Source organism: Rhea americana, unplaced genomic scaffold, assembly GCF_003343005.1.
Source record: "Rhea americana isolate MKP2758 unplaced genomic scaffold, rheAme1 scaffold_15, whole genome shotgun sequence".
NCBI classification, from domain to species: Eukaryota; Metazoa; Chordata; class Aves; order Rheiformes; family Rheidae; genus Rhea; species Rhea americana.
Genome location: NW_028185594.1, coordinates 5,378,762 through 5,404,286, shown reverse-complemented (window position 1 = coordinate 5,404,286; position 25,525 = coordinate 5,378,762). Strand labels below are relative to the sequence as shown.

Genomic DNA, 25,525 nt, shown 5'->3' with positions numbered 1-25,525 from the left:
CTTGCTTCAGCGGTAGAGCCTGTGCTTTAACATGTTAAAGTCTACTGTGATAAAGCAAAAACATTATCAGGTACATCAGTATCTTTTTCTTAAATAGAAAGTTTTATTTCAGCAGCTGGATCAGTAAACTTAAGTATCCAAACAGGGTCATAATACAAAATAGGGTATTTATAAAGCTACCTGTACACAATAAATACTTAAAAACTTTATTATGCTTCTGTTGTTGGCTGACAGTCTGTAACTGCTTGTTCAGTTGCAAGATAGAGCTTACTTGTTTTCTTGTTTCAATGGGAAAAAGAAAGGATGTTTCAGTGCTTCTTCAAGAGTAATGCGTTTGGTTGGGTCATACTCCAGCATCTTTTGAATGAGGTCAAAGAGGTTCTCATGATCAGAGTCTTGGCAAGTCATAAATTCCTTTTTAAAGAAATCCACAGAACGTTATTTCTAATTTTACAGTTATTGGCATAGCTTTCCCCCAAGGTGTTTTCCCTTCTCCTACCTTCAGTGGCTTACAGCGTCTTGAGACGTATCTACCAGCGGAACTGCGTTCATCCCAATCCAAGTGGTCATGATGGAAGTATTTGCGTTTCCTTGAACAGACCACATAGTTTGTTACTTGCAGTATTTGCTTTGTGTCTTCACAAGAAGCAAAACTTGTGCATGTTTGATCACAACTTTGGGAACTGATCAGGGATTACTTCACACAAAAGAATGGCCAATTTAATAAAGCAAAGGGCTGAGTATGAGTTTACTGAACTTGTTTTTGTCATTTATTTGGTATTAAACCAAATCCCAAACTATTGTAACTTATAAACTAGGCAATCTACATAGAGAAAAACATAATTACCTTGTTTTTTGTATCATGTGATTTGGCAAAGGGCCCAGTATTCGCTCCATCATTGCCAGATGTTCTTTGCTATCATGGGTCTAGAGGAAAATTAAAATTACATAAATTTTGTTTATCAGTAGATGAAGTCACCATCAACCACAGTAAAAACACAATTCTGACCATCCTCCTTACAAACAAGTTCACATTAAGGACAAAAAAACMAAAAAGGGACTACAGCCTACTTTCTGAGGTAACAGTTACACTGTATAAAGTTTGTCCATCACCTGGCCTTACTTTTTGTTAGTAAATTCCAACTTCCAGCAGTATCACCAAGATGATAATTTTTCACACACCTGAGCATTAATTGATGGTGGTGGATGAGACAACATCTGTTACCAGCTGCGCTTGTGAATCTAAAATGTTTACAAAGCATTGACCTCTCACAACAAACTACTGCTACATCATTACTGGAAACAACTTGTCTTTTGATKAGACAATTTATTTGTGACTATTTCTGCTCTCTGCTACTGGGTACTACAGAAAATACAAAGTTAATTTCTAGCGCAGACCAGTCACACACACACATACCCCCCACTCACACACACACAGACCCTCAGTAGCATGTTTTCCCCAAAGGTTGATGCAGCGTATGTGCTGCATCACCTTTCTGAARTTCTGTTACCTACCGGAAATACTGTGAATCCAAGGTAGTACTCTATGAGAATACATCCTATGCTCCAGACATCACAGGGCTGTGCCCATCCCAATGCTGTGAAAATTGAGAAGGTTCAGGTTTATGCTGGACTAGGACAGCCAACAAGATCCACAATACTACACTAGCACAGGTCAGTATTACATAAAAACGTTACAGCCAACAGTTAGTTAGACTGCGCAAACCTCACTCCAGCTATGAAAAGCAGGGTGTGTTCCAGCTACTGTAGCGTATGTAAAGCACATCATCTCTTTAACACGCACGTTTTGATTGCAGTGTGTTTTCCAAATGTTGCCAGTGCTTATTCAGAACTCACTCTCAGAGTTGACTTCTAAAGCACAGTACATGCCCTTAGATAGAAATCACTTCTACCAACCTAGAATAACTTCAGGAGCTCGGTAATGTCTTGTAGACACCAAAGTACTATGATGTTCATCATCATACGTTGCGCTCCCGAAGTCCACAACTTTGATGTCTGGATTTTTTAGTGTGCGTTCATCACGTTTCTGGTGAAACACACAATGACATGCAGATGAAGACATAAACCCAGGAGGCTGCTGAAGGGCAGGCAGGGGAAGACTACAGAGACTTACTTACCAGTTTGGGGTTATATTCTTCAACATAATCAGATTTCACAAATAAAATATTTTCAGGTTTCAGATCTGTATGTGTCAACTTGTTTAAATGCAAAACTGCAAGATAACAAATGTAGTCAGCACACCGTTCAAAGAAAACTGACCAACTGAAACAGCAAGAAATAGACTTACAGTTCACAGACTTGCAGATCTGATATGCCATCTGCCTAATGTGGTCCAGACGAAACGGCAAAAAGCCATTCTCTTTAATGAAGTCATAGGTGCTGAGTCCCAATAGCTCAAAGACAATGCAGACGTGTCCATGGTGCTCAAACCATTCCAACATCTGGACACAACGACTGTAACAAGCAGGAAAACAATACATCAGTTGCCACAGTAAGTTACATGAGTGCTGAGATACACAGCCAGGTGACCTGGTCAGTTATTGGAAGTTGTTAGAGGCTTTCAAAGATTTAAGATGTCTGTGTGTGAATACACTGGCCTAATGCAAATAGCAGAGCTTACAAAAGAACACACACAGCAGTTCAACTGCCCTGGTTCCAGGCGAGGTGCTCCAGCCAGCACACAGCTGCCAGGCAGTAACATTTTTCCTGACCTCCTAACACATGGACAGGAAGAGAACATTGAACCACCATCAACAGAAAATCTGTACCTCCCAGAAGCCCCTCAAGAAGCTAGCTGTACATTCAGATAGGGAGACCCTGCAGAAGCTGCTGTAGATTATATGTTTGCAGAGGTCGGGGTGGTAATATTTTAAAAATTGCTTTACAACAAAACATTATAGGGAAGGTAGTGTTTCTACATTGCATATCTGGTCACCGAACAATACCAYGATTCTACTTACTGCAGCAAGGTCACCTTCACAGTTCTGAACAAGATAGGTCTAATAATAGAAAAATACTTAATCCTACCAAAAGCAAGCAGGGCTAGAGACCTGGCCAGCCTGAGTGAAAGCCCGCACAGCTAGAGAGCGACTTGCGCACCGCCGTACACGCACATGCAAAAATGATCCCTGCCTTTAGAGGTTATCAGCACAGCGCACTCTGGAACTATCAGAGACACCTGTAGGAAGTAACCTGAGCTGACTGAGAAGACAAAGTTCTTGAAAGTTACTAGCTAGTAATTCTGAGCTTACAGTATTACTGTATTGTTTCATAAAAACGCAGGTGTTGCAGAAAGTCAAAATAAGGTACAATCTTCTCTGTATACTTACTATGTACTGCTGGGATCTGATGCATTTAAATGTTCAAGTACTTGTATTTCTGAACGGGCTGCTTCAGAATACCTATCAACATTTTTTACTATTTTCACAGCTACATGTCTACCTCCCCTGAAAAAAAGTTTATGGTAGTTAGAACAATGCATAGTTGTAACTAAGATCATTCTGCAATTATCCCCATAAACATTGTTTATAACAAAACTCAATTGTGAACTTTAGCAGAAAAGTTACTTTTAAAATACATGATCACACCCAAGTTTCACATGTTCACATACACAACTGAATAAATACTTATAAAGTATTTACTTTAAGAGTATACTTAATACCTTCTATCTATTAGTATTATTCTTAAAGGCTAAAAAAAAAAAACTGATTTACCTCCCATTGTTTATTTATGTGTACTGGGCTAATATTAGAGGAAAGTTTTCAACTTGTAGCCCAACACAACTGTCAGTCAGAAACGGCAAGTCTTCTTCAGTGATCTGAACAGTTAAATTAACTGAGGTGTCAAGTATATTCTACGGTGACTAGAAAAGTTTAATTCTAAAAGCACACAAAAATCCTGCCACTGAACAGAAGTATGTTCCTTGTTTATAATATAATAGCTGCTAGAACCCAAATGGCATTGCATCATCAGAGACTATCCTCTGAACTGTGCTGTAAGCAACTGCAGACTTGGCTCTCCCAACGGAGCGGGCGACGCACCGGCGCCAGCCAGTGCAGGGGCAGCAGCTTCCCTGCGGGCCAGCCCTGTCCCTCCAGCAGGGAGGGCCGCACCCCCATGCTGGTCTGCCAGCTCCTGAACAACTGTAATTTCAAGCTGCTGTTTTTCGCATGAGGTACTAATGTGAATTTACATTAGGGAATGGCAACAGCCTCATCTGTCCCAGCTCTAACTGGCCATCCCAGTATGTCCTAAGGTGCACGTAAGAGACTTTCCCCAAAAGAAAATGTCGAGTAAATAAATAACTGGAGCAATTCAATCCTCCAATTCCAACCACAAAGTATTCATTATTCCCACACTAATGTCATTTATGAATAACTACTTCCATTCCCCTGTCATTATTTTATGTCTACGTTTAAAGAAATACACAGATCAGCATATTACGAAGCAAAAATAAACTTGATCTAATTAATCTGCAACCACTTCATGAAGTATGTAGACCACGATAGTATCAGTAAGAAAAACAGGTATCAACTGAAAAAGACTTACGCCTTGTGATCGATGCATTCCACCACTTTTCCAAAAGCACCTTCACCCAAAGTAGCAACAATCTCATCTAAAAAGAAAACAACTCTCAGTCACAGAAATTGTGAAGTTACTCAACCGTTCAAAAAAAAAAAATCAAAAACACAAAAGACAACTATCACTGAAGATTATTCTAGACTGTGTTTCTATAAAAATGCAAATATCAAGAGTTTGAGAGATGCGACTGGACAACTCTCATCAAGACATGTTTACAGATATCTCAGTTTCATTAACTTCATTTACTATTTTGGAAAAAAAAAGAAAAAAAAAAGAAAAAAAATACATTTAAGTTCTACAGAAAAAGARTAACAATCCCCCCCAAACAAAAAAGTCAAGACAGAAAGAAAAGACTTCCAAAGCCCCCTCACATCTTATGCTAAAAGAAATTATTCTATCTGAAAAGTTAATAAGTTTTGAAAAATATTCTATACATCTTGCACTTAGTACGTCTCCACTCTGACAGATCAGGTGACCCTCCTCATCATCCTCTACACTCCTGGATCTTTTCCTTCGATGACTCTTCTGGAACGGCACCAAGATCGTCCAGCCAATCAATAAACCCGAGTGAATTCAGGGTAGAATACGAAATTCATTCAGCAGGGAGATATTCGGGCATTCAGATACACGCCAGGCCACAAACGGCAGGAGCAATTTCAAATTCAGTCCCCAGAAATTCACAGGGCACATAGTTTATGTTACAGGAGAAAAACATGGCAAGGAACAGATTTTCAGATAAGATACTCAAAGTGGCAAGGCAACAAAAAATTACAACACATTTTTTTTTCTTTTAAAAGATTGGTTCACTGAATTTTATTTTAGGTTTCAGTGCCCTTATTTGAAAATCAAAAGGATTTAATCAATTACTCTCTACATAAAATAGCCCTGTGGCTAAATTAAGACACACAAGCAAGCAACTGATTTTAAATCACTTGTCTGAATATTTAATAATAATTTAAAAATTCACAAAAGTAGCATATACATTTACTTTAGACTGTCTCAGCTGAAGAGTTTAAATTATAAATCCTATCTTCAGCTTTTTTAACAGTTAAATTCATAACAAAGATCAGAGAGCATGCCCTGCTAGTGGGCAGACATCACACACATCTGATTCTACTAAATACTGTTTCATCTAAACTTAGAACATCTTATCAAATAAACAAATCAATATTGTAAAAATCTGGCAGTATCTCCTTGCTATTTCAGTGATACTAAATTTAGTCAAAAACAAGTTTCAGAGCTTGTATTTGCATTTTTGGGTATGACTGAAATAAAATACTCGTCATAATAAAAAAATTTTGAAGGCATAAAAGTGATGCCTGYGGTTCAACTACTTCAATTGATGGTTACTGTTCATTAATCAGCTCAAACATATCCAGTGAACAAACAGCAGAACCATGTCTCGTGGTATCACAAGTATACCTATGAACTATTAAAATTCTTTTACTTAAGGAAAAAAAAATCCTAGTCAAAAAAATAATATATCAATACTAGCAACTAAAATTTCCCCAAACCCCAAAGCTCAAATATTACTGCCCAGACGAGAATTTATCTTCTTAAAATAAAAACTCCTAAGTTAAAAATTGGTCATACCACCTGTGAATGATGATGGTGAGAGGCACTGTGATGTGTCTTGTATTTCCTTTTGTAACTACTCCTCCCGCTATGGCCTGATGACTTGCTACTATGATTGTGATAACCATTTTCATGGTCTCTGTGATGGTGCCCATTATCATATCCTTGACTGTACTCGTTTCTGTATTCTTCGACATAACGCCGTTCATGATGGTCTCTTTCATTTATGGATTTGGTTTCTGAATAGTTACTACAAACAAAGCATTAAGCAAACTTTATTTAAATAATTTCAGTACCCCTATCAATGCAGGTTTTTGCTTTAAACTGTAAGACAGCCCTCTTGAAATATCTGCAACTCAAGAATTAATACATTAACAGAACCTTATCAGAATTATTAACCTTATTAGAACAGTAAAATCATAAAACAGATACTACTGTCACAAGTCAAATCTTATTTACCTATCGGGAAGTTTAGAAAGATCATGTTTGAAGTGCYTGTTCTCCCGTGCACTACTGAGAGATCTCCTCTTTCTCTTATAACCACTGCTGCACCTTCTGCGATCCCAACTTTCTTTTTCATCCCAGTCAGCATAATTAGTTCGTCTGGAATGCCGCATCTGTGRTGGAAAAAAAGTATTTTGCTCTTTAAATTTCATCCTAGAAATAAGCAACTGATTTTAAGAGCCATTAATAGCAAAGAGTCTAATAGGATAATGTAGACTGTATTTTTTCCTCAATTACCCCCATTGTAATTTCCCCTACCCTGCTTTCTTCCATGTTATTTTTACACCCAAGCTTTTTCCCCAAATAAGCATTTTTGATACGGGAACTTAAACCAATAATCTACCCCTTACAGATAAATATTTTAAAAAGGATCATGGCTCAGACACTAAACACACTCTATGAATATTATTTCTGCAAAGCTGGTCACCAGGATAAAGTTCCTTCAGACACCTTAACGTATGATAAACTGTATATATACTTGGAAAAAAGGAAGGCTTACRTGTACTTAAAAAGGCATACAGATGTTAGCCTGGGTCTTTTTAAAGGTTTGAAAAAATTCATTATTAAACTTTCGCTTTTTCTATAGATCTCCGGAAATTTTCTAAAGCTAATTTAGAAAAAACAATAGATGAAAATAAAATACAGATACCTCCTAGTTAATTAACTCCAAAGTAAAAAATGAAGAAAAATATCTCATTACAGATTTTTTTACTTCACTTTCCAATCGTAAATTGTTTCTAGCGTGTCTCACGCCTACAAGTCCAGACTTCGCGACACRACACCGGCCCTGACCCAGGTTATTTTTCAAAGGAGGGAGGAAATGGCCCGCGCCCCACACGGCCGATGCACACACCGAGCTTGGTAACGGGGAGATACAGCAGGGCGCTCCGCCGGGGTCATCCCCACACCGGGGGGGRGGRRGGGGGGGCGGGGTTCACGCCCCACCGAAGTCTCTCCCCCAGGGGAAGCCCCACTCTCGACCTCCCCCAAGGAAATGGGTAGAGGGCCCCGCGGCCGCAGCCATTTTCTCTCCGCAYCGAGTAAGGCGCGGGCAGAGAACATGGCGGCCGCACGGAGCGGCGGGGGGCGGCAGAGGCCACCCGACCCGCTCGTGCGGCGGGGCCGGCCCCGGCGGCCGCAGGCTGTCCTCCCCACAACGCAGGGGCAGCAGCCTCTTCCTCGGCACCGCTGCGGCACATCCCCGCCCTCCCCTCGGCGGCGGCCATGTCCCTGCCAGAGCCCGTTCCGCCTCCTAACGGTGTCTTTCAGCTCTCCCCCCGCCGCCGCGGCGGTTCAGGGCGCGGAGCCAGGAGCGAGCACTGGGGACCCCTCGCCCGCCATCGCCTCACCTCGGCGCTTGGGGATGCCGCCGCCCTCTCCGGGAGCCGCAGCTGCTGGAAACACGACCGTCACCACCCCTCAGCTCGCAGCCTGCGACAAAATGGCGCCGCCAGGAACCTTCTGGAGCGCGGCGGCGCGTCACAGCGGCTGCGGCCCCGGCGTCACGGCGCGGGCGGGGCGCGGCGGCTGGGGGGGGGGGGAAGGGGGCTCCCCCCGGCTCTCGCCCGTCCCCCGGCTGCGACACCGCGTGGGGACAGTTCTCGTTTCGCGAGGATTTGTGGAAGATAACTGGCGTTATCCCCCGCCACTGCCCCAGGAGGCTGCGGGCAGGGCGACACGGCAAGGCCTCGTGCCCCGCGCAGGCGGTGGGAGCGGCGGCACGGCCGCCTTCCTGCCTCGGCTAAGGAYGCTCTTGCTTTCCCAGGCCTGCTGYGCACGCTGCAGCGGTGCGTTTCAGTCGGCCACACGTTTTTCGGGGACCCCATATTCCGTATTCCAGGCAATCCCATTAAAAGTGCTCTGGCTTGGTAAGTGAGCCATCGGCATAAAATCTTAAGTAACTTCCCAAGGATTTTGGAAGACAAGAAAAATGATTAAGAGAAATAAAAAAAAAGCCCACAGCCTGTTAACCCTCATGCAGTGATACGCCAGAATACGACTATTTTTGCCAGATTTTTTTTAATTGCTAAGTCACCATTTCCCTTGGTGATAAAGCCCCATGTTTCTCTCTACCTCCCTAGACAAACCATTAGAGACTCTCAAAAGCATGTGCCTAAATTTAAACCAACAGAAGAGTGAAATTATGTTACCAAATTACTTAAGTTTTGCAGAAGTCTTTGTAAACCACTGGCATTAAAAACATTTTGAAATAGTTCAGCATTCAATGATTTGATACCTTAAAACTATTATTCACCAGCTTTTTTTTTTTTTTTTCCCCAGGTCTTGACTGAACAAAACTACCCACTGTAGAACAAACAAAACCCCTAAACACAGCCCTTAGGGAAAAAAACATACACAATCAGACTTACATGGCCACAGACTGGAATTAAAATTCCCACAAAACCAAGTCTTGCTTTTGCTGGTCACCTCTGTCACACACTGGACAGTTTAAGCCAACAGACACCCCTCGCCTCTTCTAAGGTGGCCTCAGGCCACCATTTCTCTCAGAAGGAATTTTTAAGCCTATCATCTTTTCATTTATTGCTTCAGCAAAGGTGGCCATGCTTCATGTCCAAAATCTGTTTCTCCAAAAGCAATGCCAATAATAAGCAGTCAGCCATCTCATTTAGCATCCAATTTATGTGGAAAAAAAAAAGAGCATCTAAGGGTAAAACAGTCCTGAAACACCACAAGTCTGTAYACACCAACTTTTCTTTAAAAACAACCATTCTCTTAGCTTGGGAAAAACTAAACTTCTGAAACTCTTCCACTCTTGAGAAATGACCATAGCTTTTTAATTCTGTATTCTTTTGATTTTGTCAATTGACCCTGTGAGGGGTCACATAAAATATAAATATTATATATTAAATATGATAAATATTTCTAATACTGACTTTTCCAATTATTTTTCTAATGTCTAAGAAATCAGAGATTATCTAGAATATACATGATGAGCCCCTTCATTACAGTCATAATGTAGTGCAAAATTGTAGTGTTAACACACACCAGCATATTTTCCTCTGCATGAGTAGATTTATTTTGACATAACTCACCTTGTAGGTTGTAGAGTGTTTGTGATACAGCACTGGACTGATGAAATTAAACATAGCACTTCATAAAGCACAAATCAATAAAAATAAGAACAGTGTTGTCTCCAGCATTTCGCTATTTCAGGGCTTGTACATGTTACAGAACTCCAAACCACTGCTGACACAGCAGCTGACTGTGTACAAGAACTCAATGGCAGGTACACTGCATAGAAACTGCCCACATAATTATGCACTTCCACAGCTGGGCTACTTATATTCRTGGTCTCTGTTTCTCTCTCTTTAACAACTGAATGGGAGCAACCCCATTATTTTTTTCTGTTGTATTCAAGATTCACCTGGGAGAGGTTCAGAGCCACAAACAGGAAGAAACAGATATGATATGATTAACAACAGTTAGGATATAACCCTGTCCTATGAGATCCCTCTACTTTCAATACGCAACTTTGTTTAAAAAAAGAAATCTGATGTATCATGCAAAGAGCAAAGCTCTTGCAGTACCTATATTTCACATTCTCTACAGCAATCTTTCTTGCAGCTGAGAAGAACAGACTTGCAATTATTTTGAGTTCTGTGCTGTATTTCAAATTATTGGTTCCTTTGCAGTGTAGGAAAATTCTCAATATACATTTCCATCTGCACAGCAGCAGTGTCAATGTGGCAGTGAAGCATGCAGTTGCCTGCTTTTGTCTACTCCCCATTACCACTGGTTACAAGGAAGGGAGCTAGAAAGAGCACAGAGCTACAATAATTGAGTTCTTCACATGACTGGAATAGTGTGTGTGTGGAGGAATCTTTTTAAGTCTGGAGCAAAGACTAGGAGCTTTTAGCAACACCACATACAAACCAGGCACAACATAAGCTCATCTCTTAAGATGTGCTCTCAAAATTTTGACTCTTTCCAATGTCCCCCCAACCTTTTTGTTGTTGTTTTTTACACAAACCTGAATTCCAGAACAATATTAAAAGAAGTGACAAAAATCAACATGGTCCTCATTTATCCACATTCTCTAGAGAGAATCAACTCTGGTGGGCACTGTAGCTGAACCTCGCAACGATTACAAGGCATGTACAYGAGGATGGGATTTGCTAAGTGATGCTGAATGAGTCCAAAGGGGACAGGAGGGAAGAAGCCTAGGAGGGCAGGAGCTGGATGCAGGAACCACGGRTGTTCTGTCCTAGCTAGTGCTCCCATGCACAGCTGGAATTGGAAACAACATCCTCTGACTTCTACATATTGTAGAGTCAGAAAATAGATTTCAGTGAAAATGAGTTGATTTTTTTTTCTGGTTTGTAGCAACACATGCTGAAATGCATTTTTTTAATCCACAACCAGAGTTTTTTCAAGAAATAGAAGAATATTCTGTTTTCCCCCAAATGTCCAAGGTGGAGAATTGCTTTTACTAAGCATACAAATTGCTCTCTGTTAGCTCAAATCAGCTTATTTTACACTTATATATTAAAATATCTTTTACGGGGCATTTCACCCTTCATTTGATTCAGATCCCAAAGGAATGGAGACTGATGAATGCCAAATTAATTGTGTTTCCTTTTGGGATTCCCCACCAAAGAAGCTTGAGGATAGGATCAAAACCACAGACATGTTTGTGTATCTATATACATATCTATCTATACACACACACACACATATATACATACACATGTACATACTGTTGGAGGAGTGGGGATATAGATATACATCACCACTAACATGTAAGACAGAAGAATCTTCTTTAACAACATCTTGGCCACAATATGTTTKATTATTTTGAGGATATCAGGATATCCTTGGTAAGAAGTCTGATCACAGTCTTTGTCATTTCTCTGTTGTGTTTACCCCCGTTTGTGCAATAAAGGGATAAAAAACAAATTACAGTAAATCCATGGTTACCTTGTTTYAAATAACAGCTATGTAAAGATGCAAACACTTTCATCCTAAAAACTTTGTACCAGAGGCAATTGTTTCTGATCTACCTTCTGGGGAAGCTGAAGTGGTTACCAGCCCAACACAGCAGAATAAGAGCAAGTACTCATCTGAACATGGTCTTTAATCCACTAGTAGAGAAAGGATTCCTCCATCTATGACACCACTTTCACCTAGAAGAAAAAAAGTATATATATTTTTTATATATAATATATATATTATTTTTTCCCTAAAAAAACAGTAAGGAATGTTGGAGCTTACCTGGGAAAGTTTCAGAAAACTGTTAGAATGAAATTCTAGCCAAAGACTTGTTTCAACATAATATCACTTAGAAAGACAAGGCAAAAAGACAACATAAAATATTTGGAAAAAAAATGTATTTTTAAAAGTCTTTCCTTATTTTACACATACAAAAAACAATGTTTTAAAGTCAAAATCCTGGAAGATATTCTAGAAAAACTTCTGCTTCTGAAGCGTAAGACTCCCTTGTAACAACTCCCAGACAATGTCACAACTCCTTTTAAGTCCTGTATTCAAGGAGCAAAGGTATGATCCACTTTGAGTAACTCTTTTTAATGTCATTTTAAACACCATATTCCACCAGTCATTCTGACTAATCTTTAAAGACTGTGTTGAGGCACTTTGTGGCTACAGAGCAAAAGGGTTGGCATGAATTGTGATGTCTTTAATGCGAACATCATTAAGAGGTCGGTAGGTTTTTTCATTCACAGGCAGCTTTTCCAGCTCATCCAGGGTCTCCAAGCCATCAATAACTCTGAAAGAAAAGCAGAACTGCTAGGAAGCTCCTTCTAATGAATGAACTTTCACTCTTGAGGTATCTCAAAGCACTTTACAGTGAGTTAAGTACCATAGTGCAAGTGCTTGGCAAGCAAATGATGCAAATAAGGCAGCCAAAACCTTAGATACAGTGTTATAACCTATATTGAAAGAAATTTTTAAGCATCCCATGGGAGATTGTGATAAACGATGCATGTAACTCACACTGACAGTATCATATTTTATATCAACCATAGCTATAAAGATCCTGGCTCTCACTTTCTGGCTGGCTGGACTGACTATCATACTATAGGTTTAACTAGTAGCAAGATACTGTCATACCAGACTTCACTGTGAACTACTGCCATCCCATAGCTGGAAAATCAGTTTCCAAACATGAGATTATAATTACTAACCTTTTGGCTCAAAGACAAGATTGGATTGACCACTAACAACTGCGTAAATCTAATGAGACAGATGCATTTAGGGTTTCTGATTCCTATTCAGGCTGAAGAAGTGGCAAGATAAATTATTCTAATAAACTTCTTACCTTTTCAGTTTAAATAATTAGCTCTGCTAAATCTTTATGGGTTAGTACCCCRGTAACAGACTCGGCAGAACACATGGCATGCCATTCACCACTAAATTCACRAGCACATTCATCAATTCTTTAAATAGAGGATGCTGGACTGTGGCTGGAGCATGGACATGTATTCTGCTCAACTGATTCTGCAACTAGGGCAACAGTTATCTTCAACTGCTACAGAAAATCTGGCAAAGTCTATCTACCAGAGCCCCTACACTTCTGTGAGAAAGAGATGTCTAAAAAACTACTTTCAAATCACACTTCTAAACAAACTCAGAGAGCACAGAACACTTATGCTTACATTCTTATAAACAATACAAATGGTAAAAATGCAATTTTCAGATTTCWCTAGCTTACTCTGAATATTTAACTCTATTTGATGAAGGCAATTTTTGCTCAACAGATTCACTTGTACATAAGTAGCCCTTTAGTAACAAGCAAAAACAAAGCCATTATCATGCTTCTGAGATAGAAAAATAATATCAATAATGGATTTTTTTTTGTACTAGTCATTCCAACTCACCTTCTCACCCATGCCCATATGGATGCAGCTCCATTCTTAATATTATTTTTAATATGCCTATTTCCACTGAATTTCATACTACTAATAAAAAATGCAGAGTAATTTGGATCAACTAATTCTGGATGACAGTGCAAGATCATAGATTTATATATACACATCCACAATTTTAAAGATTTTTGTCATGTAAGTTTCTAAATTTGCATTGTACATGCCCTGAAATATTCAGATTCTTCACATACTCTGACAAGAAGGCACATGGTTGGATCACTCACTTCCCAAAGACAGTATACTTCATATCCAGGTGCGGTTGCTTGGCGTAAGTGATGAAGAACTGCGATCCATTGGTATTTGGACCATTGTTCGCCATTGAAACAACTCCACGGACACTGTGCTGAAAGAAAGGAAAAAAAAACTCAACATGAATATATATCTGTGAAAGCAGGATTTTGACCGTACAAAAGGTTTCATGAATTAGTATTCCACCTCAATATCATTATTTCATTATATCAGTAAAAACAAATCTTGGTTGCTAATATATTCTGTCACCACCCATAATTAGCTCCCCAAATCTGCTCTCACAATGTAAAATGACTTCTTTAYCCTCAGTGAATGAAAATTATCATTACAAATTCTTCCTACTTCTGTTCTCTGTGATGAGAACCCTCAAATCTAACTTGCAAAGTAGAAGCAGAAATGCCTGTTCCTATTTCAACAGCAAGCTTTAATAACACCCCTTTACTGTGGGCTTATGCTTTATTTCACAATTACAAGACAAGTATTTAATCCAGCGCAACATAACATTGATCATTCTCCAACTCCTAACAAAAATGTATGTGAAAACATAACTGCATATTGAAAACACAGAAATACCTTCAAGTATTCACTGAATTCATCTTCAAACTTCCTGCCCCAGATGCTGTTACCTCCTTTCCCAGTACCTGACAAAAAAGTACCACAATAAACTATCGGATTCTCAGACTAAAAAAATCAGACACAYATCATTCTAATGTGCTACAGCAAACACAATAGAAAGACTATAAATTGCTTGAGGCATGGATAAGGTTCTCATGTCTCGATACTGAGCAGAGCACTAACTCAGTAACTATTAAGTAGCAGAACAAAAGACTGAGAAGTTCTCAAATTCAATTCAGTATGAGTGCAAACAGACACACAACTGAACCAGACTTTCTCCCAGACAGTTGACACTGTCTAGGCCGTTTCCCAAAATGCTGAAGAGAATTTTTAGAGGCAGTGTAGCCTTTCAGGCAGAAACCAGAGTAGCAACTACTGCCTGTGCAAGTGCTGGTAAGTCAGGAGAACCATCATATTCAGTGAAAACAGCTGGAAAAATTAAAGTCAGTACAATGCTTTACCACTGCATGATTATTTAGAGCTAGGGTAATGTCTGCTCTTCTGTAAACTCACTAGAGAAAACTAGTTAAATCATAAAACCCTCTGCCAGCAATACAGTAATTCTTATGTTCCATCCTATCCCTGTATATTTCTCTATATACAGACCCTGACAGAAGKATTTACCTAATGGATCCCCTGTCTGAACCATGAAGCCCTTTATATTCCGATGAAATACACAGCCATTGTAGTAGTTACTAGCACAAAGCGCCAGGAAGTTCTAAGGAAATAAAACACAACATATTAACAAGCAACTCAGAAATAATATCCTCTGTAGCTAAAACCACAGCACTGGCAACACTAGCTCTTCTGATGCTGCTTTACACTGTAAGCATGTCACTGCATTAGTCAACTGTCCCAGATTATTATTGGCTAGTAAAAGATACAAATAACCCTCAGGCATTTTCCTTCCCTTTCCAGGGCTTGCTATAGTTAAGTTATTTCATAAAGAAGATGGATCTGATGGTGGCTTCATACATGCATGCAGAAACATGCATCTTCTTTAAAGACTTCTATACCTTAGATAGCTGATGAACCACTATTTTAGATACCAGCAAGTTATTGTTCATCATTTTGCAAGGAAAATGCCCTTCAAGATATACTCACTATTTCACTGAAATTTAAATTTAGGCTGCCCAGAATGTAAGATGAAAGTTTTGCAGCTGAAACTGGAAATTTTAAGCTAAAATAGTATTTCCCTCGGCTTAAGGAAACCTTACCACTACAGAACTTCAAAATGAAGCAAGAAATTCATTTAAAAGTTATTTTGACATAATAATAAACCCTAAAACTACCATTAAAACATCAYGTGTGTCATCTACAACCAAAACAGAAATGACTGTAAAAAAAACAATGAGAAGTCTTTTACTATACGTGGCTTCAAAAAATGACAGTTTGCGTTTAGCGCTCCTGTCTTCTTGGTTTCCTACAGAAGGTGGCTATGATAGGTTGAAGAATCCGTACTCAAGAGAATCCCATTTACACACAGAAGAGTCATTCTCAAATTATGGTCAAGATATTCCTTTGACACAGTCATAGATAAAGGATTTTAATCAAAGCTTACAGCACAAGGTCCTCTGACTTGAGAAACAAACACAGGGGTTCTTGAGATATGCTCAGAAGTATCACTTGCATTCAACATTTTTATTCTGAAACTATACTGTAACTTTGTAATCAATAGCCAAGCCTCAGCACTGTTAGTTAAAAACTGCTTTCAATTTAAATTTAAGTTTATGGCACAAAGGAAAACTGGGGCTTCTCACTTCTTTTCAAAAAGCGAAACTGTTATGAGTATGGACAAAACAAGGGAAGTTTGAAAATCCCAGGCAAAGTCCCATGTTTCCCATTAAGGGCAAAGGATACTCTGGGAGATGCTATAACTTGTAGAGAAGAGGCCCTTAGCTAAACCTTATCTGGAAAGAAAYAGGCAACAAAGCTCTAGATAGTGTAACACAGTATACAACAAGTTCCACAAGTTGATTAGGCTCTGTACCAGCTTAAAATGTCAATATTCCATTATGTGAAACAATAAATTGGAACATACGTTTCACATCCTCTGTGACTACTTTTCTCACTCACTACTCACTACTTTTACTGCTTTGCATTAGCACTAGACAATCCCATTCCTGTTACGTGACTTACTTCACATGTTTTTGGTGTTCGCTCGCAGAATAGTTCTATTTTAATATCTCCTACATCAGTGTGTAGTGTGACAGCCTGAGCAAAAAAACAGAAAATAATTAAACTACCAATGAAACACAAACAGCTGTAGACTCTTTTATCTCCTGGTCCTACCAAGAACACAAGCAACTTTCCACTGCATGTAACTATAGTTTCAATATCTGGCTGTAAGCAAGGCTACTGTCACAAGACCTCCCATTTCCAGTGAAACTATCAGAGAGCACCAGATTCATCAGTTTCAGGATAAATAGAGTTTTCCATGGTAATGGAACAGTTCAGACTCACGCTGCTCCTCTCTGGAGATACATTATTCATCTGCATAAAGTCACAGGTGAAGTGAAAGTGCTCAGTCACATGTCTGCATAAGCTGAAGAATGGAGTTTGCATCTGTTTTGTGAAATGATATGTGCTGTACGTACCTCACTGGTTTACAGCCACAGAAACAAGTGCTCYGTATCGCTTGACTGCAGCCTTTTGAGCAATATAAGGATAGTTCTGAATAGCACTGTATATAATCTGCCCTCACAAACAAGTATCTTTGCAAAATTATGAACTTTTCTTCAGAACTTATAAATAGTCTTTGTAAATTTTAACATGCCAATTACCCAGCCATCAATGCATATATCTTTCTATAGGTCCAAAAAATATCACAGTATTCCCAAAGTGCTGAACTATCAAAGATGATTTAGTATGGGGATATACTGGGAATACAAGTACAGAAAGATTAATAAGAATCAGCGTCACATTGATGCCAGTATACTATTATATATATGTATTACATGTTTTATATTACATATATATTAAATAATATTGCATATTATATGCATACTAAGTTTATATATAGAAATATATATATATATATATATATATAAAAGTTGGAATACAAGTAAAGAAGAGAAGACAATTGCCTGTAATGTTCACAAAGATCTTATAAATTGTATATCCAGTTTAGGACATAGTCTTATCTTTATTTCCTGAATGAAAAACTTTTAAAAGCCTACAGTTGTGGAAGCTTACACACATTCAAGCAGAGCTATGTACTTAAACAGTGCTTCTGTAGTAAAAGAAAACAAACTAGATGACCAAATATTAATCAAATTAGGATTAGAATTTAATGTGTTAGAAGTAAAAGTCTAATTATGTTTTTAGACTGATGAAACAGTAATACTGACATATTCTCCTCTTCACAGTATCTTGTGTAGGTGTCTGTGAAATGGAAAGTGAAGCTTTTCATTACAAATTCTTTGTAATATCAGAGTAAAACGCATAATCACTTGGACGCAGAGCTGCATCCAAAGATGATGACTTAAGAAAATCAGAAAGGATATAAAAAATTCTACTGAACTCACCATATTTGCTCATCAAAAAGCTGAGGTAGATTTGTATATAGCAGGTTCCTGCAAAGAAAACATACACAAGTTTTTTTTCCCACCAGTCTCCAGTTCTTTCCAATTCTAAAGTATTTGTGTGGTTAATAAAATTACAAGCTTTTTCACAGTACAGTTTCACAGCACAATTTAAGTCACACTATGTGGATAAGCAATTTACTTACATAACTACCCAGCATATGAAGAACTAGAAAGAGGTAGCACAGAACAGTTCGGAGAAACGGAGGTGGGGGGGGGGCAAAAAACAGCCTTTCCTAAGATGTGAGTTTTCACTAAGCAATCCCAACATTTCTGGAGATTATGGTTATATACATCACAAAGGCTAACAGATAAAAACCCACAGATAAAAAACGTACAGTACCTGTACGGAAGTTTAATTCGGGGCCGCTTCTGGTGGCGTCAGCGCCTGCGACACACAGGTACCTGCACCCAAGCACAGGAACGAGCATTTTTTTTAAAACGAAGCATGTTTTTACGCAAGGCGTTTGGAATCACGCCGCCAAAACCCCACTGAGGGAGCAGAGCGGCCGTTAGCCTGGCCGCCCCGGGCTCACGCTGCCCGGCCCCGCGGAGGCCGCGTACAAACCTAGCGCCCGCCGCGGCCGCTTTCCCCGGCGTGGCGGCTCCCCCGCCCCGCAGCGCAGCGCAGCGCTCGCCGCCAGCGGGAAGGCGCCGCGGCCCCCTCACGGCCGGCGCCGCGGCGGAAGCGGCGGGGCGGGGCCGCGCGTGGCGAGTGCGGCGCCGTTAACGGTCGCGGCCCGCGCGCAGGCGGCGTGAGCGTGGCCGGCGCTGCCGCGCGCGCCCTTGGTCGCGGGGCCGCGTCCCCTTCCGCGCCCCTGCAGATCACTGCATGCTGCTGTCTTGCACACAGCTCCTTTGCCGTGGCATCGGCCCCCGGGGCCGCTGGCCTTCACGCTCCATCATGAACCTCGGGGAGCTCGTGCCCGCCCTGAACGACTTCGCTTCCCTCTCTCTGGCTGAAAGCTGGGACAACGTGGGGCTGCTGGTGGAACCGAGCCCTCCCCATGCGGTCCACACCCTTTTCCTAACTAACGACCTCACGGAGGAGGTGATGGAGGAGGCAGTACAGAGGAAGGCAGATCTCATACTTTCCTACCACCCCCCGATATTCACGCCACTCAAACGAGTAACGTGGAGGACCTGGAAGGAACGGCTGGTGGTCCGCGCTCTGGAGCACAGAATCGGGATATACTCCCCGCACACCGCGTACGATGCCATACCTCATGGAGTCAATAACTGGCTAACAAAGGGACTTGGTGAGAGTAAAAGTTTTTGCAGTACTTCTGAGTGCCCTCAGCTTATTTTAGGGAAGTTATCTTGGTGAGATATACCTGATACCCGTAGACATTTCTGGATGCGTGGTTCTGCTACTCAGTGTAGTCAGAACTGGTGCAGCATATTTATTGCTTATCGTGGTTGAAGAGTTTAAACTGCTGACTTTAAATCACTGACATTGATTTATAAAGTGCAACGTCTCGTAGTTCACACAGCACTTTGGAGATCTGAAATCCTTTTAGATTTTTATTCTATGTTGTAGCTTATAAATGAAAACAATTGTGTCTTTTCCAGCCTGATTTTCAAAACAGAAACTTACCATTTGTTTGTGCAGTTTTTAGGGTAGAACTTGAATAGCTTCAAGAAAGTACAACTAATATGTATCAACTTACTTGCACTTGAGACTGTGCCCAGTGGAGACAACAGGGCAAGAGTCTCCAGGTCTGGTCATGGAAAATGAACAAATTTTGCATTTGAATCCAAAGTTGCATCTCTTTTGGATAAATCACTAAGCATTTTCCATTTGTCACTTTTCTGTCTGTTAAATCAGCATAAGGGTATTCATCAAACTTTATAATGGAGCAAATCTGTCTGCTGTTTTCTCAGGTGCATGTACCTCTGTCCCACTGCATCCATCAGCTGCTCCAAGCTATCCAGCGGAGGGCACTCACCGGGTAGAATTTTGCGCAGACACCATGGAGCATCTAGAGACACTGCTGTCCAGAATCAAAGACATCCAAGAGATCTCCTCTGTCACTACTCTCCCTGCCAGGTATCTGCTTCACTCTCTAATGACATCTTCTTTCTGCGGCTTGAAAGAATACCTTGCCAGAACTGTATTTTACTACTGTAATCATTTTCTTCCTCTATGTCTTGTTGCTGTTTTTTTCAGAAGAGATCTATAAACTTACAGGATGATCATTCTTTTCTGATTAATCCATGTGAGGTTATACTAAATGGTAACTAGCAACTCAGTGTAGCATCATATGGGCTAGAGATGGTGAACGAGAGTTTTAATAGGAAATTCAAAGAGGATAGTTGAGTTAAATTTCCATATTTACTTCTTCCATAAGAGTAGGCTAGGCTATTACCATGTCTCCTTTTTCTATTTCTCTGTGATAGAATAGGTTTATATTCTATTAACACAATGCGGAAATTTTATCTATTTTCCTAGTAAGCACCAAATATATCTTTCCTCAGGGTTGAAGGTAAAGAACAAACACGAGTGAGTTTAAACTGCTCTCAGAAAGCACTGTTGGAGGTGGTGGAATTATTGTCCRAGAACAGCTTGCTTTATCACAAGACTGAGATTCTGTTATTACAAAAGGTAATGCTACCTATGCATCCTATGCTACCTGTCAGTACTCTAAAATACTGGCCTGTGGGGATTTGAAACCACACATTTTTCAAAACAGTGAAATTATCTGTGTGGCGTGCATTAATTCTTAAAATGGTTCCAATAGCTAGTGTACCTATTGTGTTACATTCTAGAAAATCACATATGTGTTTCTTTTGCAAAGTTCAGAGAAATTCATTCTTAATGCCCAATACACTCACCTTCATACAGTATGGAAAGCAACGCGAGCTTCTGAAGTCAGCTTTCTCAGGGAGATTTTAATTTCTCTTCTCTTCAGCCTCTTCTTCCACATACCGGAATGGGACGTCTATGCACACTGAATGAACCAGTYTCCTTGTTAGTCATAATTGAGCGTATTAAAAGCCACCTAAAATTACCTCACATCCGCCTAGCTGTGGGAATGGGCAAGACATTAGGTAAGTAAGCTTGCAAGTACGACTGTCCATTAAAACTAGTATACCAGGAATATAAGGAGAGTGAATGCATGTGTTGGTCTGTGAAATACTGTGGCTTTGAACAGGTTTTCTTCCAAGCAGTATGAAGCATTATTAAAGAATTTATGTGATACAATCACACAAAAAGAATGTTATCTGTACTTCTGACTAGTTCTGCATTATTCTGGTTGTCACTCTGGAGGAAGGGCAGCACAAGCTGAACATGAGACATCCTTTTTCATAATTTGTATAATGTAACTAAGACTTTTTTTCCCCCAAGATTTCAGACACAAACATACATCACTTCACACTGCCTTTTGTGACTGAATATTAAATTGCAAAGCACCTTAAGATAATAAGATGCTTTATACTATTCTTACAAACCTGTAATCATCTGTGTTTCACTGAAAGAGGAATAACAGAAGAGAAGGTGAGATATCCTAGGTCAAACAGTTGGTCAGCAATAAAACCTGGAGCAGAAGTCCTCTTATCCCAGTTACCTATATTAATCTTCAAGGAACAGAGATATTAAAWTTTTTATAAAAAGCTGTGAACAAATTTGCTCTCATAAATGTCTTCATGTTGGATCGATGCTGTGAAAACCCTCAAATAGTYAACAAGACTCAAGGACAAGGGGGAGAGGATATCATAAAGCACTATTGCAAAGGACAACCAGCTCCAGCCAAATAACCTTGAGGAAACCACAACACTGAAGAATGTGACGGGTAGACAAAAACAGCAGAATAACCCAGAGTAACATATAAATTCATTAAGGCTTATTAACATATTAAACTACACACCCTAAATGAATAATGAGATGGAAATGTTGTTAACTGCCTCCTTCTCTGCTTCTCATGCTAATTAACAGGAATGTTAAAGCGCAAGCACGGCACAAATATGTGATGTAATAGAATTGTCACCAATAGAAAAATTTTATAGTACTCCCTGAAAAGTGTGTATAAATAAAGAAGGAGAAAAGGAGAAAGTGCTAGCTTTGTGGATCTACCACCTAGCACCTATCTCTGCACAGAAATGAAATAAACAAATATCTTGACATTGTGTGTCTATTGGGTGCTTGCACGTGGGTAACAGAACCCAGTTTTGGGACAATGCTCACAAGAGAGAAGTCTTAGAAGCCCTTTGATGCTACCAGTCACGTTAAATATATATATATATGTATATATATATATTCTGAAATCCTTCAGTGCTCCGTGGGATTGTTGTAGTAACTAAAAGCAACAGCAATTATATGCCAACATACTGAAAAACCTGAATACACTTTGAAAATCCTTAATTCTGCATGCTGTATTGAACATAATGTACAGGGAGAAATAAATTTACTGTCATTTTCATGTACTTACTAGATTGGAGTCAGCAATCATGGCAAATGTGTGAATTTTTAATGGCATAGAGTAGCTCTCAGCTTGCATTGAGACTGGACTTCTGTGAGCTAAATGTTAGGAGGAGGCATATGTCGTAAAGCAAAATGCTGCCTTAGTAGCATCCTTAGGAAAACAAATACAGTGGAACATGAGAGTCCTGGAAATAGGAGCAGCCTATTAAAGGGTTCTGAAACCTAATGAGTAACACCTCACTAGGAGAGAACTAAGCCACAGTAGCCAGCAGCTAGCCCCTGTGCTGTAGTTTTCTGCAAAATCTCCTGCTCCTTTTTTTAAAAAAACTACGTATCTTTTTGGCACGTAGAGGATTTTGCCCTATTATCAGAAATGTTTTCACTCATGACTCTTACACTGACAGATTTGCATTGACTTTAAAATTAGGGCAATAGTTGCTGCAAAACAATTAATAGTAATACTGGCATGAAGGAAGGCTGAACAGACAGAAGGGAGTTTAACTGTAGTACCTTGCATCCTACAGAATCGCCAGTGAAGAAAGCTGCTCTGTGTGCTGGTTCTGGAAGCAGTGTCCTGAATGGGGTAGAAGCTGACCTCTATCTCACAGGTAAGAGATTATGCCTTTCCTAAAATGAGAGGGAGCCTGCCATACTCTTATCAGAGCTGATGGTATTGGCTTCTGGCTACTTCCCCCGTTACACCTTCACAGCTTCGAGCTAAGATTGTGAATACACTGCAAAGAACTAGTTATCTAAATTTGTACTGTTTGCAACTTRCATGCTATTTCTTTCTCAAAATGGCAGGGGAGATGTCCCACCATGCTGTTCTGGATGCTGTTGCCAATGGGATCAGTGTTATTCTGTGTGACCACAGTAACACTGAGCGAGGCTTCTTGTCAGAGCTGCGTGACACACTAGCTATCCATCTGCAGAACAAGATCAACATAATTGTGTCTGAAAAAGACAGAGATCCCCTCCAGGTGGTATAGAGAAAAAAAAAAAAAGAGTTTCACAGTATTTTGCACAGACCTATCCAAATGTAAACTTAATTAAGATGCTCTGAATTTGTTCAGTTTAGAATAATTATGTACTCCAAGGTTTGGGATATTTATAATCATCTGTCAGAAAAATCATAAATACTAGTTTGGGGCTAATGAAGGCTAGTGTACTTAACTGTCAGGCTGCGCTCAAAGTTACTGTTACTAATTACTCTAATTATAGATACTTGAAAACCGTAAAACCCAAAGCTTGATTTGGGTAGACGATAAAAACCTAACTTATATCTCCATTTTTAAGTTTACACAGCAGTTCTGTACTACTGCAGCTACATCTAATTGTGTCAGTACGAGTCACTGATATTTTAGCTAATAAAGTCTTCTAGTAATAGTTAATGAAGTAGTGTGGATCGCTGATTTGCATTACCAGTTTTATTAGGGAACATAACAAAGTGCACAGAACATAATTCAGGTGTTTGGTACTAGTGTTTAATTGCAAAATCTACCATTAAGGTAACTTTAAGGCTTTTTAATAGTGTGATTCCCTATTAAAAAAGATTTGGAAGATTATAACTCATTTCCTTAATCATACATAAGATGAATTTAATATGCCTTTGTTATTTCCTTTTAAAAAGAGTTTACAGACCTATKGCTTCTTTAATTACAGGATTATAAAACTGAATAAGTTTCATCTCCACCATCAATAATGCCTAGGTTTTATATCAAGTTAATTTTTAAAAAGGAAAAATCTACCAGTTGCATATCTTACAGTCTCTAGATATGTGCACATCAGAATATTAAAACAAACTAAACATATTTCTATTGCAAATCTGTAAAGATCTTGGCAATATCATCCTTAAGTTTAGTTAATGAAACCGGCTCATTTAACAAAAAGTCTTTACCACACTGCACACAGCAACTCAGTGTGTTAAGAGTCCTATGCAAATCTAACTTAGGGCTTTGTCTCAGGACTTCAGGCAGATTTAGTTGCAGTGGCTAAAATCATTAGGATTCCAGGTAATATTTCCCCAGACTTAGATCTTTCCCCATAACTTCTCCATCTCCCTCTTTCCCTTGGCTAAAAAAGGGTAACTAAAGACAGCCTTCTCCAGCATAAATGTTATTAAGAGCACTGCCCTAGTGAAATGCCTGGAAGACACTGTGCACTTTGCACTGCACTGGGGCATTGAGGGTGCTTTGTAGGCAGTGTCTCCTTTCACATCCCTTTGATGTGATTCTGTGACTAAAATCTTATCACCACAATTCGTACTTTAATACAACTTAATCACACTGTTAAAGCATTTAAGCCTCCTCTTTTACACGTTACCTTGGCCCTTTGTTCAATGTTGTTTAAATTAATTGTATCGTGTAATTAAATATTCTCTTCGGGCAACCTTTGTAGTAGTAGACAGTGTTACCTCAGCCTGAATCAGTRTTTATGGTGTAATTTTTCTAGTAGACAAAAAAAAGATATCAATTCTGAGACATTATAATGCAGATGATGCTTTAACTGTAAGTGTGCATGTCTTATCCCATTTGTGTTTAACTGGAAAGAGGTAACTCCAGAATTATCAATACCATGAATACCTCTAAGTAAGCTGAAAAACAAGAATGGCAAAGGTGGAGTTCAGAAGGATAAGAAATTTCTTCTTGCTCCAGTAAAGGACTGTGGAACTGATCTCCTCAAATCCAGCAGTACTGTATTGCTGTAGAAGACACTGAAATGCTACAGGATTTATACCAAAGAGCTAGTATCCTTAGTACATACATAGAATTCAAGAGAAAATTAATGCATAGATGGGACAGACATCCAGAAACAGCACAAAATCAAGCTGAAATATTTTAACACAAAATCCGCAGGAATTAATTCACAGTAATTTTCTTGAGCCTGCAAGATTGCATCACAGTCATCAACAGCCAAAAAGTGTTTCAAAGTTAACCTTCTGTTAGCAAATGTGTAATAACTCCTGCAGCCCTGTTCTTGGCCTGCTTGGGTATTTCATAGTCTGCCAGAAGTGTTTGCTTAAAAAAAAAAAAAAAAAAAAGTCAGGATCACTACAGCTCTTTGTTCAA

The 25,525-nt window shown here is 39.5% G+C and overlaps 3 protein-coding genes across 6 annotated transcripts; 1 reads left to right on the top strand and 2 right to left on the bottom strand.

The window, feature by feature from the left end:
* Nucleotides 1-83: 83 nt before the first annotated feature.
* On the bottom strand, nt 84-8,155 carry CLK1 (CDC like kinase 1). Of its 3 annotated transcripts, none has more exons than XM_085299448.1 (13): nt 8,031-8,154; nt 6,637-6,794; nt 6,196-6,427; nt 5,037-5,127; nt 4,570-4,636; nt 3,351-3,467; nt 2,309-2,475; nt 2,139-2,233; nt 1,918-2,047; nt 1,516-1,598; nt 848-927; nt 500-590; nt 84-414 (listed from the first exon to the last, which is right to left on the bottom strand). In XM_085299448.1, the coding sequence occupies exons 2-13, from the start codon at nt 6,792-6,794 to the stop codon at nt 268-270; spliced, it is 1,458 nt and encodes a 485-aa protein (XP_085155574.1). In that variant the 5' UTR covers nt 8,031-8,154; the 3' UTR covers nt 84-267. The 3 variants fall into 3 exon arrangements, with proteins under 3 accessions (XP_085155574.1, XP_085155575.1, XP_085155576.1); XM_085299449.1 differs by having other exon boundaries at nt 6,199-6,427; XM_085299450.1 differs by lacking the exons at nt 1,918-2,047; nt 2,139-2,233 and having other exon boundaries at nt 8,031-8,155.
* Nucleotides 8,156-9,553: 1,398 nt separating this feature from the next.
* On the bottom strand, nt 9,554-18,735 carry PPIL3 (peptidylprolyl isomerase like 3). Of its 2 annotated transcripts, none has more exons than XM_085299446.1 (8): nt 18,603-18,735; nt 18,378-18,439; nt 17,978-18,025; nt 16,590-16,664; nt 15,075-15,168; nt 14,409-14,476; nt 13,811-13,929; nt 9,554-11,825 (listed from the first exon to the last, which is right to left on the bottom strand). In XM_085299446.1, exons 3-8 carry the CDS (start codon nt 17,978-17,980, stop codon nt 11,822-11,824), a joined length of 363 nt encoding a protein of 120 aa, XP_085155572.1. In that variant the 5' UTR covers nt 17,981-18,025; nt 18,378-18,439; nt 18,603-18,735; the 3' UTR covers nt 9,554-11,821. The 2 variants fall into 2 exon arrangements, with proteins under 2 accessions (XP_085155572.1, XP_085155571.1); XM_085299445.1 differs by lacking the exon at nt 9,554-11,825 and adding an exon at nt 12,013-12,427 and having other exon boundaries at nt 18,603-18,734.
* Nucleotides 18,728-23,848, top strand: NIF3L1 (NGG1 interacting factor 3 like 1). Its single transcript, XM_085299444.1, has 6 exons — nt 18,728-19,293; nt 19,919-20,084; nt 20,513-20,639; nt 20,947-21,085; nt 22,982-23,065; nt 23,262-23,848. The coding sequence occupies exons 1-6, from the start codon at nt 18,867-18,869 to the stop codon at nt 23,444-23,446; spliced, it is 1,128 nt and encodes a 375-aa protein (XP_085155570.1). The 5' UTR covers nt 18,728-18,866; the 3' UTR covers nt 23,447-23,848.
* The last annotated feature ends 1,677 nt before the right edge of the window (nt 23,849-25,525 follow it).